This window comes from Psittacula echo (assembly GCF_963264785.1).
Source record: "Psittacula echo genome assembly, chromosome: 4".
NCBI classification, from domain to species: Eukaryota; Metazoa; Chordata; class Aves; order Psittaciformes; family Psittacidae; genus Psittacula; species Psittacula echo.
In genome coordinates, this window is record NC_137738.1 from 43,264,694 (window position 1) to 43,277,550 (window position 12,857).

Below are 12,857 nucleotides of genomic sequence, written 5' to 3' on the forward strand. Positions count from 1 at the left end.
ATCCTTTGGTCTGCACTTCACACAGAGAATTATTAGTAGCTGTGTAGAAAGAGACTGTGTCTTATTTTAGCAGTTTCATGACAATAACAGTATTTCACTGCTCAGAAAGGGTCAAAACAATGTTCTTGCTTTGTTCTTTGCTTTGCTAAAAGAAGTGAAGGAATGCGTGTTTGCAAACTGCTGGAGAGTGCATTTGCAAGAAGTTATGAAACCGCATTTCAGCAGTAGGTGTGGAAACATCTTAGGAAAAGCTATAGGGAAAGTAGACAACCTTGCAATTTGGTAGTAAAATCCTTGCATTTCTCTTTTAGGTAGGTAGAAAGGATGTAGATGAAGTAAATGTTTTAGAGCAAAAAGTGAAATGGATTTTGGGAAGCTTTATTATTTTTTTTCATAGTTGTCTCCAGTTACACACGTGCATGTGCCAACAAGAAATAGTCAAAAGCCAAAATGAATTGGTATTTTTAGATTTCTGAACATGATTAATACAGTCAGAATATGTGTGATGATTTTCAAACTAGAGTTACTTGCCCTTTACATGAAGTGTTAACTTAAACCTCTCTGAAAACAAGCTTTTATAAAGGCATTCTGATGGAACCGGGACTGCCGGGAGTGGGCACAATTATTGTATTCTTTGCAATAGAAAGACCGTGTGCCAACCTAGATAACAGTGAGTTAGCAGAGGATTTTGCCATGCAGAATTCTGGTGAAGAAGTGTGATTGTTAACTTTGCTTCGTTTGACCTCTCTAAAATTGCTTTAGAGGGGAAGGGTCATCTTTGGTTGCTTTGAAACTAAGACTTTTTTTTAGCACTTTCACAGCACGAAATGTGTTAACTGTTAAAATGGATTTTGTATAACAGTTCTGCATCCCAGTTTGAAACCAGACTGTGGCATGCATTTGACCGTTTTGCTCATACATTTTTAGAAAAAACTCTAAAAGAAAAATAACTTGGTGGTTTTTTTAATGGTGGAATTCATATCTAAAATGTGTTAGGCTGCCTTTCTTCACCTCATAATGGTCACAAGCTGCCCCAACTCCTCAAACAGAGTATAAGGGCAAAATGCATACAAATCAAATGCTGGCTTCCCGGTGTCGTATTACTTGTCTGTTTTGTTGAGGTTTCACACACATACATAAAAATAACAGCATTTTTAGCTGATCCCAATAGATTTTTCTCTGCAGCTGCATCACTTCAAAAAGGCTTTTTGTTCCAGTTCTTGAATCTTAAGTATTGCAAGTTTGTTGGGTTGGTTTTTTTTCAATCTCAATTATGATTTATGTGTTGTGATGACTTTAAGGGCTTGATTGGGCTACAAATGTGCTTTGAAAAAAACAAGATGTGCCTATGAAAAACACGGGCAGTTCAAAGCTGAGTATTGAGCATACAGTTGTAAACTCATGGCACATGGTTGGGTAGGTTTTTTTGGCAGACTCAGAGTCTCAACCTGCAGTGATGCTAAAGATATTAGCAAAACAGCACTGCAGAGCTTGCCAGTGTATTCGCCAGAGTCCTGCTCATGCTCTCACTGCTGTAATTAAAACTAATTATTTTCTAAAACATAGTAATACATGAATATGTGCAGTAATCATTTTGTAGTGGGCAATCTGTGAGGTATTTTTAAAGCTTCTTTATCCCCTCCTATCTTTGGCTTGCTATGCAGTGTGCCTGTTGCCTAGTGCAAGCCAGCATTGTCATTTTGCAGAGGGGCGCACAAGTCTGGTAATGACCGGATTTATTTATTTGCTTCAACAGTGATGCTTTGCTGATTCTTAAAATTCGTAAGTTTGGAATATATTTTTTTTTCCTTTTTATTGCCTTGTAGGTTATTCTGTTCTATGTTTTTCTTATCTCAGGTCCTTCTTGGAAAGAAGGGCATGAGGGGGAGAAAAAAGGGAGAGAAAGGAAGCGTAATCCAGTCTTTCGCAAATGCTATGCACATGGTTTTCTGCAAGGAAAGAATCGCCTCGTGTCTTGCTGTTGTTCTCTGGTTGTTTGCATTGATTCAGTGTCATGGCACCTCCTAGCATCTGGTCTGTGCAGTATTTTGTGCCTATTTGTCTGAATGTTTCTTGCATCTTTCTAGAAATCCAGGAACCCAGCAGCTCTGCAGCAATAATACTATACTTAGCACTAGCATCTTCAAATAAAACCCCCTTTAGCTCCCCACACTCCTGGGAAGCAACTGCATGCGGTTATCAAAGAAAGACATTTGTGTGTTCATTATAGTCCCACCTCATTTTGGCAGGAAGGGAATAAGCTGAGTGCCGGTTCTCCAACAGAGCAGAGTTTACAACTTACAGTTCTGTAGTTAAGAGTCACAGTGGCTGAGCCATTCATACTGAAGTCAGTAGGGGCAGGAACTGTCTGCTGGCCACCAACTTTCATACAAATGTAATTGGGAAAGTCAGCCTTTTTCTGAGACTCAACGTGGCAAGCAAAATGCACATCTTTTTTATTTACATTTTTCTGTTGCTAAAGGGCTGCAGTAGTTATTAAAATAGACTGTTCTGTTAAAACGTAGTGGTCAAATGTGGAGACAGCTGAAGACTACCAGCAGCATGAAGAACGAATTTTACTCTGTAAAGTGTTTGTTGTTGAATGGTTTTTGTATTCTTCCCTCCTTCATTCTCCTCTATTTCCTCACTTCAACTGAAGAGGTTTCCAGGTTTCCGGATGTTAAAATAACAGGACGGAGGTGGGATAACCCCTGCTTCACGTGGCGCCACAGTCTTCAGTAGGAAGCATGTTTTTTCCCACAAAACCAGACGTAGTCATGCTTAACTGTTTCTCCTGTTTTCGATTAGCACCTATGGGTCTTGCAGATATGATGACACCCGGTGAGTCCAAACTACCCCTTCCTCTCAAAGCAGATGGCAAAGAAGAAGGAGCCCCCCAACCTGAGAGCAAGTCAAAGGTATTTACAATCTCCGCACGTGGTGTTGGTTCAGCCCGCAAAAGTCTGCTGTGTTGTCTCTCATTTTCTGGTTTTGGCCTACCCACTTCTGTTCTTTCCTGCATGCCTTTCCATTCACGTGCAATCTCTTTGTTTGTTTCTTTTCTGATTTTTTTTTTTCAATTTTCCCTCACTGTGTGGATCTGAAAGTTACTAGTTCTCACGGCATTTTAACTTGCGGGGGCAAAGCAACCTAGTTCTCACGGCATTTTAACTTGCGGGGGCAAAGCAACCCAAGCCAAAAGTTGCGTGGGGATTCAGCTGTGCCAAGTGGGTGGGAAAGAAGGGTCTTGCCTGGTTTCAGTACTTGCAGCCATTTTTCTCTGCCTTCAGTTATAGCTTCCTGGTTTGGCCGCCTCAGCAGCAGCAACATACTTTAATATTTTGCTTTCCTACCTTATTTGTTAAAATAAGGTGAACGGCTTGGTTTTTTTCCTTTCTTTCATAAGGGGAAACCCATGCTTAGCATTCCATGTGAGCTTGAAATAAGCATGGTGGCTTAGTGACTTTAGCCAAGCATCCAGCAAACTTTCCAAATTATACTAATTAACAATGTTGTTCTTATACCTTTTATATATATATATAAATATATTTATATATGTGTGTGTTTTCTGTATGTGTCTCTCTGTTTATATATATTTTATATATAACAATTGGTCAGTCTGTTAAACTGGATGTATTTTTTTGTTTTTAATAAAGTTTGCCCTGCCTTTGTCATACTTTTTTTTTTATTCCTCTACCACAGGATAGCTACAGCTCTCAGGGTATTTCTCAGCCCCCAACCCCAGGCAACCTGCCAGTCCCTTCCCCAATGTCCCCAAGCTCTGCTAGCATCTCCTCATTTCATGGAGATGAAAGTGATAGCATTAGCAGCCCAGGCTGGCCAAAGACTCCATCAAGCCCTGTAAGTGGCTCTGGTTTTTTTGGTTTTTGTTTATTTTTTTGTAATTAATTATATTTTAATGCTTGCTTGTTTGTTTTGTAAATTCCTTTTATTCATTATTTATCCACTAAACAGTTTTCTTTCTTTATAACACTGGGTACAAATTCTGCTCTCGGACACATGACTGTAAGTTCCACTGTCTGGCTTCAGTGGGGCCTTAGCATGCTTATCCCAGGGCAAAATTTGTCCCAAGAGTACTTTGAAATAAGAAAGAGTAAAATTGTGTGCATCATGCAAGTGTGCTGTGTGGTAATACAGCAGTTGTTGTGAAGAAAACATCCTTCCTGTAATGCATCAGCTTTCAAGCATGCCGAATGTGTTGTTAAGGACACCTCCATTTCTGTTCCTGGGCCCAAACTCCTTCACACAACTGACTTCACTCTGGTTGCTGCTTGTCTTTGCTAGGATTATTTCAGAAAAAAAAACCCAAAACAAAACAAAATGAGAAATCTCCACTGTTGAATATCCATCAAAGTTTAAATTGTAGACTTGGCACCACAAAAATGCTGCCAGGTCTATTTTTCAAACATTTTTAGTGTGTATTTGGAAATACAGTCAAAAGTCTTGAAACAAAATCATTTCTGATTTGCTTCATTCAGTTACTTTGAAATAACCCAGATTGTGGGTAGGAAAACCTGTTGTGTGTATGTTTCTAAAAAGCTATTTTTTAGATGAATAATGTTTAGTCATTCTCATGCAGGTTGTAAAGAAGAACCTGAGAGAGATGTGTGGAGCTAAAAATGAATTTCATCATTATACGTATCTATATGTACAGAAATAGAAAACGCATATGCATATATAGACAAGAGAATGCAGGCATACGCTGATATGGGGAGCAAATGTCCACTTGGACATTTTTACTTTGTTGTTTTTTGAATTAGAAAAATACATATTGTTCATCTTTTCTTTCTTTTTTCCAAAAGTAATAATGATCACAATTTCTCTGTAGAAAAATACTGAAATATAATCTGGTGAGGAATATTAAGGGTTTTTTTCAATGTTAATTTGCACTTAAATTAGCAACACAATTCTTTGACAACAACTTAATTTTCACAAAGTGGTATGTTGAAGACTGTCTCTCGGGGCAAACAAAGGAAGGCCAATTGGAAAGAAAAAGGTCTACCCATCCAAAAACCAGACATCTGGTGAATCCCCCGAGCAAAGGGGCAGCATGGCATGAAATGCACCACCTTAATGTTTCTATATTTATTGGCAGCCACTTTGAGTCTCAGAAGGCAGCTGGTGTTACTCGTTCCCACAAAGTCTCATCTTTTTCTTAACAGCATTTCTGAAAGTGTGGTACCAAAAACTCTGATAGTTTTCTTTGTAGTAGTGTTTGGGTATTGTTTGTTTGGACAGTTTTCTGGAGGAAAGCAAGGAGTTACTTCACAGGCTGTTGCAACACATCAAGTTCTTCCTCTACAAGGCTACCAGATGATACCAAATGATAATGCATTCCTGAGCTCATTGCATAAACTTGAGTAACAAACCCTAGAGTCATCGTGAACATGGAGTTTTTTCCATGTAAATATGTCAAAGTACAGCATTAGAAAAAATAAATGAGGGAAGTTTGTGCTTTCAGTTTCTTCTGAATGCCCTTCTGTACAAATGCTGCTGCATCTTTAGCTTCAGTTAGCTTCTTGGTATACAGATACGGATAAATGCAGTGCTTTGGAATGATAGAAAAGTAATTCCTGTAAGTTAGTTGATCCCTTTTTACCTATGAAGGCCAGTGTATTGGATAAGTTCATTGACTTCAGCAGCAGCCTGACATAGACTGGAATGATTGATTCCAAGCGTTTCGTTACACTTGAAAACAGCCCAGATTTGTTTGTTAAATCCCAAAGCTGCTTCATGTGCTTCAACTTTTCCATTCCAGCAGAGGATAAAAGCAAGGGTGAATGGTCTGTGATTCACTTCACAGTATCTCTGTGATCCTACTAAGTGGATCCTCTCTTTCACTAGTTTTATATGGAAGTGAGGTATGAGAAAATGTGGAGAAGGAATTGTTGAGCATTATGTTTTGAGGGCTCTTCAGGTACATCAGTAAAAGGACACTTCTGCTATGCTAATTTTGCACATAATGTGCATCTTTGACAGTGGCAAGGTGGCTTTAAAATTCTTCAGAAGAGAAATTTCAAGTGTGTGTGTGAACTGTGCAGGGTCACTACAACATGAATAAAGCAGTAGGTTATAAAAAACCCATAAAATGCTACTCACTGTCTGTGGGTACCCATTAACATGACAGTGAATACACCTGAATAGAACTGTATCTCCATGGTGCTAGCTATGAGGAGTCTGCAGAGTCCTTCAGGAGGAAAACTTGACAAAGGATTGTGTCCTGCAAAAGCCTCTGCCAGAGATTTGACTTCAGGCAGGTTTTGCTGCCTGTGTATGCACACTCTGTTCTGTAGTAAAATAGGTCTAGGTAATAAATGTAATACTGACAAATTCTTTGTTGAAGTGGCGGAAGGGAACAGTAGGTAGTTCTATAAATATAGATGCTTAAAGATATGTACAGAAACAACTACCCACTGCCTTAATGTGAAAAGAACTCCTACAGAAATTTGTGTTTGCTCTGAAGGATTCTGCAGACTCACCATACAAGGGTGTGTATGTAAAACAGTTTTAATAGGTGATAGGGCTATTAAAAACAAAGTATGGTGTTAGACAGATTTAATATGGGAATTGGCTTTAGTATCCACATACTTTGATGAGGTTTTTTAGATCACCCATTTAAACATGGCCAGTCATACCATGTTAGAAGAGTGCTCAGGATCAAGGGCAGAGTAGGATAGAACTAAATTGATAAAGGTGTGTGCCACAGGCTCGCACTAGCATTCTTTTATCACCAAAATTATCAGCAAGCTTTACAGAAGAGCTCATGGTCTGTATTCTTCAGCATTGCCTGGCACATACTCAGTTTAGTTAACAATCTCTTAATGGGATCATTTTGTAATAAACCCTTATTTTCTGAGGGTTAACATGTACCTATAGGCAAATTTAGGCTTCCAGCTGAACCTTCCCATGTGGAACTGAAGTTCATTTGTGTGTAGACTAGCTTGCACACATCTGTCATTTTTATATGTTTACATTTATAGAAACAGAGAAGGGAAAAAGATCTTCACTCTTGAGGAACAGCATTCTCCCCTCCAGTGCATTCTTCTAAAGTTAACGTTTCATTTTAGAAGAAGATTGCACCCATTTTACAGAGCATGACAACCTGAAAGCTCACACAGTAAGGAACACTTCTTACCTTCTGTAAGCTGTGAAAAGTTTTCAGATTATACTGTCATTTTAAAGCCTGCTGCCACACTGCTGAAAAGCAGCATCATTTGAGCTGTATAGCAGAAAAACCCAGAATGAGAAATTCTGAACTGTTTCCATTCTGCCCTGAATCTTATTTGAAAAAGAGAATCTTACCATATAAAAATGAAGATGTAAAGCTGGTAAATATGAATATTCTTAATCAGAAACTACCCTAAAAGTGAAACAGGAACTGTTTTGTTGCCTCCTATGTTAGAATATAAGCACATACAAAAATTGCTGGGTAAAAGCTGAAATTTCCCACCTTCATTTTTATTAGAGTTCTGTGGCATCGTGTCAGATTAAAATTAATGCTAATGAGCAGTAGATTGTTCTTAGTGCAGTTGGTAGTGCACAATTTTATTCAGCTCTTCAAGCTTGTGTGCTCATATATCCATTCTCACTACAAAATCAAATTAGTAGCAACGTGACTTGCCTACTTCCCTCTTTCCACTCACCCCCCAAAAAAATCTTTGGCAAAGTATATTTGCTGAAAAGAGTTAAATTGGTTTTCTGTAACACCCAGATATATAGGAAGTAAGGCTTTGAGTAAACTGGTTGCCATTACAGAATGTTTGTATTTTCATTGCATAATCTACAAGACTCATGTCAGAGTACTTTCCTGCCATCCACCTAGTATTAGTAAAGTGAATTCAGCCCTGACTCTGACTTCAGTAGGTGTTGTAACACAACTGAGTCTGGCTTAAGTAAATTCAGGAGTGCATCTCATTTCTAAGTAAGAAAGGTAATAATATCTGTCTGCAGGAAGGACTACTGTAGGGGAGTTACAGTACCAGAAAGCAAAGCAAAAAACTTTACAGGAGGCTGTTTATTTAATTAAAATGAATGTCCATTCACTGGAAAGAGCAGCAATGGCTCATGGAACTGCTGGGTCACCCCTCTTGGCTTCACGTCTCTTTTCTCCTGGCTCTCCTCCAGCATTGCCAAATTTCAGCTAATGGCTGGAGGGAGATACAGAGCCTGTCATATTTTCCAGGCTAACATGCAAGATGAATGGTGGCAATGCTTTTAAAATCATTGGCAGACGGATGCTACTCGCTGCATCTTTCGTAGTGTTGAGTGCCAGTCCTCACCACCACTATGCGGGAACACGGACCAAGTGAGTGGTTCTGTAGCATCTGTGAGGTACAGCTAGGGTCTTCTTCAAGGATGTTCAACTAGAAGTTCCTGTTTTCATCAGAATAATGCTGTCTCCTGCTCAAATAAGGAAAAGAGAGAAAGAGTGATTGACTAGATGAGTTTAAAGTGTCTATTGCAATCAACAACAAAGTTTAGAATTTCACTATACAGATACGCTTTCCTTCATAAATCTGGCTCCTTTCCCAAAGCTTTATATCAATCTTTTTCTCTAGTGTTTAATTCTGAACCACTGTCTCCCACTGCTGATCAAATCACTTCACCTTCTGCAAGCAGGGGGGTCTTCCTGCAGTAGCAGCAGCCCCTCTCTGCTGTCAGATAGAAGGCAGCTCAGATAGTGTGTAGCCCATTCACACATGGCACAGAGCCCAGCTCACAGGGTTATACTGCACAGAAAAGATACGGTGAGAAGTTACAGCTTGTGTAACAGCCTCAGTGCTTTCTGCCGTATCCACATAGAGAAGGAAAGGGCATCAAGAGTCTTCCATCAGCTGTGAAGTCCAAATAGCAGCAGGAAAAGGGGTTTGCTTCTGCATTTCTGCCTCATGAGACAGAATTCTTCTCTTCCATCTCTTTCACTTTTCCTGGTGGTGATTCAGCTCTGACTGCTGTGCATCCCTCATTTTCAGCAGGTCTTAATACGTACTCTCTTTGCAAGGTAGGACATGTGAGATTGATATGTTTTCAAGGGAGGAGAGTAGCACCTACTGGAGTATTTTTGGCTCAGGAAGCTAATTGGCAGTTCACACGCAGCATTGCCACCAGTCTCCTTGTATTGTAGGCATTTGCTCGTCTGGCTTTTTGGCCAGCAGTAGTGTGACAAGGTAGTAAAGCATAACCATTTGTGACTCTCAGAGTACTACTCCTCAGTGTACTGCCATGAATCACACTTTAGGCTACTTTTCTGCAATGCCTGTTCTGGAGGAGCACTTTCAGGCTTTCTAGCCCCTTTTGGGGGCCAAAGAGTAAATGGTTGATTTGATTTGGTTTTAGGATTACGTGAACTTGTGTGGGACAAGCTTATTCTTAATTTTACTCTAATTATTGCTTGCAAAGCACTTTGAAACAAGTGGGTGAGAATCACTGTGTGAGAGCTATCACCTCTTAAAATGACATGAGGCAGCATCAGAAACTTGCCTTCTGGGATTCAAAGTTCCAGTCAGTGAAAGAAATACAAAAATGGGGAGTTTGGGCCCTTTGTTTTAGAAGCTGAATTTTCCGTATATGGACAATGTACTGTTTGTGCCTGAACTAGTAGCCTTCATTCCTGACTGTTGTGTGATAGCTTTAGTTTGTTTGACATCTTCTCTTTTTCAATGTTGTGAGTTTCTTACTTTCTTTTCCCTCCCTCTCCCACCCTTCCCCCAACTCTTTTCTTTCTTCTTGCGGTTTAGAAATCAAGTTCCTCTACCACAACTGGAGAGAAGATCACTAAAGTCTATGAGCTGGGAAATGAGCCAGAGCGCAAGATGTGGGTTGATCGGTACCTCACCTTCATGGAGGAGAGGGGCACGCCCGTGGCCAGCCTGCCAGCTGTGGGCAAGAAGCCCCTGGACCTGTTCAGGCTCTACGTCTGTGTCAAAGAAATTGGAGGTTTAGCACAGGTGAGAAGTGGTGCTTGAAAGTGAACCTCTTGAAAACTTGATGCACACTTTATTTTCTTGAGTATTTCCTGCTGGTTGTGCCATTACATTTTCAGCCCTGACACCATTGTTGAAGAAAATAGTTTTGTGCTTTAATATTTGTCTTTAATATTTGGAGTTCATCTTGGCTGTGTAATTGCCCTAAAACTCTGGAGTTTGAATAAAAATTGGCCATTGCTGTAGACAGATGAAATTTTTACCTGTTCAGGGGAATCCAGGAACTCCGCGAAAAGAAAAAAAAGAGGAAAAGGCCATTGGATCAAAGTTAACGAGTAAGTAACAGATGATAGAGCTGAAAGGAAAAGGAGATTTTTAAATCCATTCTTCCCAGATAGGGATACTGCCTCTAGGACAAATAATTCATCTCTCAAGAGAGGTGTCAGATACATTCTTGAAACACAGTCCTTCATCCCAAACCTTTCATCTCCGAGTGTCTCTGTATGGTACATTTGTTTGTAAGACATGGACTGTGCTTTCCCTGTGTTTGGAAAATGCTTACAGGACATTTTGGGTTGCCTTACGAACATAATGATTACAAGGAAAAGGTGAATTACTTAACCGAGATGAAAAATGAAAGCAGGAAGACCTGAGAATAAAAAATGGGAGAGAGAAGCTTTGGTTTGTGTTCTCAGCAGCTAACTGGAAGTTTTACAAAGGGATGTTTCGAAATTAATTGTGAGTTCTGTAAGACTGAACACCAGAGAGCAAATGGTTTCATTGTCTTGCACCATCAGAAGGGAAAGCAGGAGAAAACGGTCAGTTATTTACGCCTTAGATTTAGTATTTGAAGTCATCTGTCCTTGCCTAATGTTCTTACAAAGCATCCCTGGCATCTAGGGCATGTCTCTGGCTAGGTGCTAGAAGGTACTGTGAAGTGTTGAGACCCATAATTTCTATGGTTTCAAGAACATTTGTAGGTGATCAGTGCTTTGCAGGATGAGGTCCTAAGCATAGCTATATAAATAAATACGTGTATGCAATGTTTAATATAAAATAGGTAATATTTAATATTCAAATAGATATGATTTTACACTAATTCCAAAATTTGAACAGAAAAATGTGGCAAATTAGATCCTCAGAAAGAGAGCACATTTTAATAATCTGTATGGTTAGTTCAAGAAGGAAATGTCCAACATCAGTATCATTCTCAGTGCTTCTTTTAATTGTACACAGTATTAGTACGTAAGATTTGACTACTGAATTAGATCATTGGCCCTTCAAGTGCAGAGATTTCAACTATTCTTGTTGTTAAAGGTAGGCAGAGAAATGTAACGTAGTTCACCTTGCCAGCTGTTAAGTGCTGTATATGGGTAAGAGATGTTATCCTGACATTTTTAGTGATCAGCTCATGCCCCCCAGCATCATAAAGATCTGATTACTTTTAGCTCAGAAACTTTATTACAGGTAAATTGTATCATGCAGCTGCTCTGCCTCATGCAGCATGATTGTACCCGTAGTATGACTCTTAGACTCAAAAATTAGGCAAGATGGGGGGCAGATGGGGAATACTAGAGAGTCATTCATGTTTGCTTATTATTTTGGGACACTTGGTGTTGATTTGCAGTGGCAGACATTATGCTTTGCCAAAGAATAGATGCTGTTCATTTAGACTGATTTTTGAAAGAGCTTGAGTTACAAATGTGTGTGTTTTGGTACTGGTAAAAATTGACACTTAAAATAAAGGCTCCTGGTTTTGCTGGTGGGCCCACATGAATGATCATTACTGCTAGTGAGAGGCACAGAGCTTTCCTTGCTGAGGTTTATTGAAATGCACCTGTGTCCTACTCTCCTAAAAAGCTGTTGCTCCAACTGCTGCACTCCACATCTCATAATTCTGCCGGGGAAGTGGCAGGGAGCAGAGCTGTGCAGCAGCGGTGCATATTCTCTGAACAGTTGCAATTGATGGGGTCCTAACATGAACAGACCAGCTGTTGGCAGTCTTCTTTTAAATGCCAATATACTGGGCATTTAGGCATGAATGTTTCTTTTTGCATTATGCAATGTGTTCATTACGCACCACTTAGCTGTAAGCCAGTAGGCACAAAAGGCTGTGTAACTGCATTTCAAGCCTCAACAAGGGCAGTTTATGAAAATCTCATCTCCTTTAACTCCTGGATTCTTGCAGGATGTACCAGGGAAATAAAAACCTGCTTGCTATCAATGCTATCCTCTAAAGATCTTTGCTGAGTGGAAGCAGTTACGGTGTTATTAAACACTGAAAGAAATGTCAAAAATGTTTCCTTTGCTGGCATGCAGGCTTAGGAACAGTATGGCTAATGATAACCTATGTAGCTATACAAGTTAAGCTGGAGTCATTAAAATCTGAGGCCTCAGAGCAAGTAGCAGTCATCATGGAATCAGAATTCATCCCCAGCAAAAGCTGAGATGCGTAGACCTTTAAAGCCCATTTGTTTCAGTGCTGCTCCCCTCCTTGGATGACACGTAGCAATTGCACAACTGGTTGAATGAACTCTGGGACATCAGGTATTACAGCAAAAATACTGGCTGCTTGAGTGGTACCTCTGAGTGAGCTAGAGGCATCATCCAGGATGACAAATGAACTTCACTGTTATTTCAGATCAGCTGTGTTTGAGAAACTCTTGAGCAGAGTCTCTCAATATTCTCAGCCATACACTGCAAACAAGACTCGCAGCGGAGTTGTGCAGTCAGCATTGTTATACAGAGTATTGCTGGACTAGCCCTGTGTGTTTGAAGTCTGCCGTAATTAATTAAGGGCCTCGCTTCACTCTGCCTCTCATCTAGCCAAAGGATCATTGATTCGTCCCTGCAAGAAGCCCTAAAGAGAAAGGATGTGAACCAGGAATTGCAGGCTGAACTGTTTGACAGCTG

The 12,857-nt window shown here is 39.9% G+C and overlaps 1 protein-coding gene across 2 annotated transcripts in view; it reads left to right on the forward strand.

The window, feature by feature from the left end:
* Positions 1 to 12,857, forward strand: part of ARID1B (AT-rich interaction domain 1B) — a gene marked incomplete at its 5' end in the record, with an annotated part of 335,015 nt that overhangs the window by 292,878 nt on the left and 29,280 nt on the right. For both annotated transcript variants that reach the window (XM_080616793.1, XM_080616794.1), the window contains 3 exons: positions 2,809 to 2,918; positions 3,703 to 3,861; positions 9,759 to 9,968. In XM_080616793.1, coding sequence (XP_080472919.1) covers positions 2,809 to 2,918; positions 3,703 to 3,861; positions 9,759 to 9,968 — 479 coding nt within the window. The remainder of the gene's footprint in view (positions 1 to 2,808; positions 2,919 to 3,702; positions 3,862 to 9,758; positions 9,969 to 12,857) is intronic.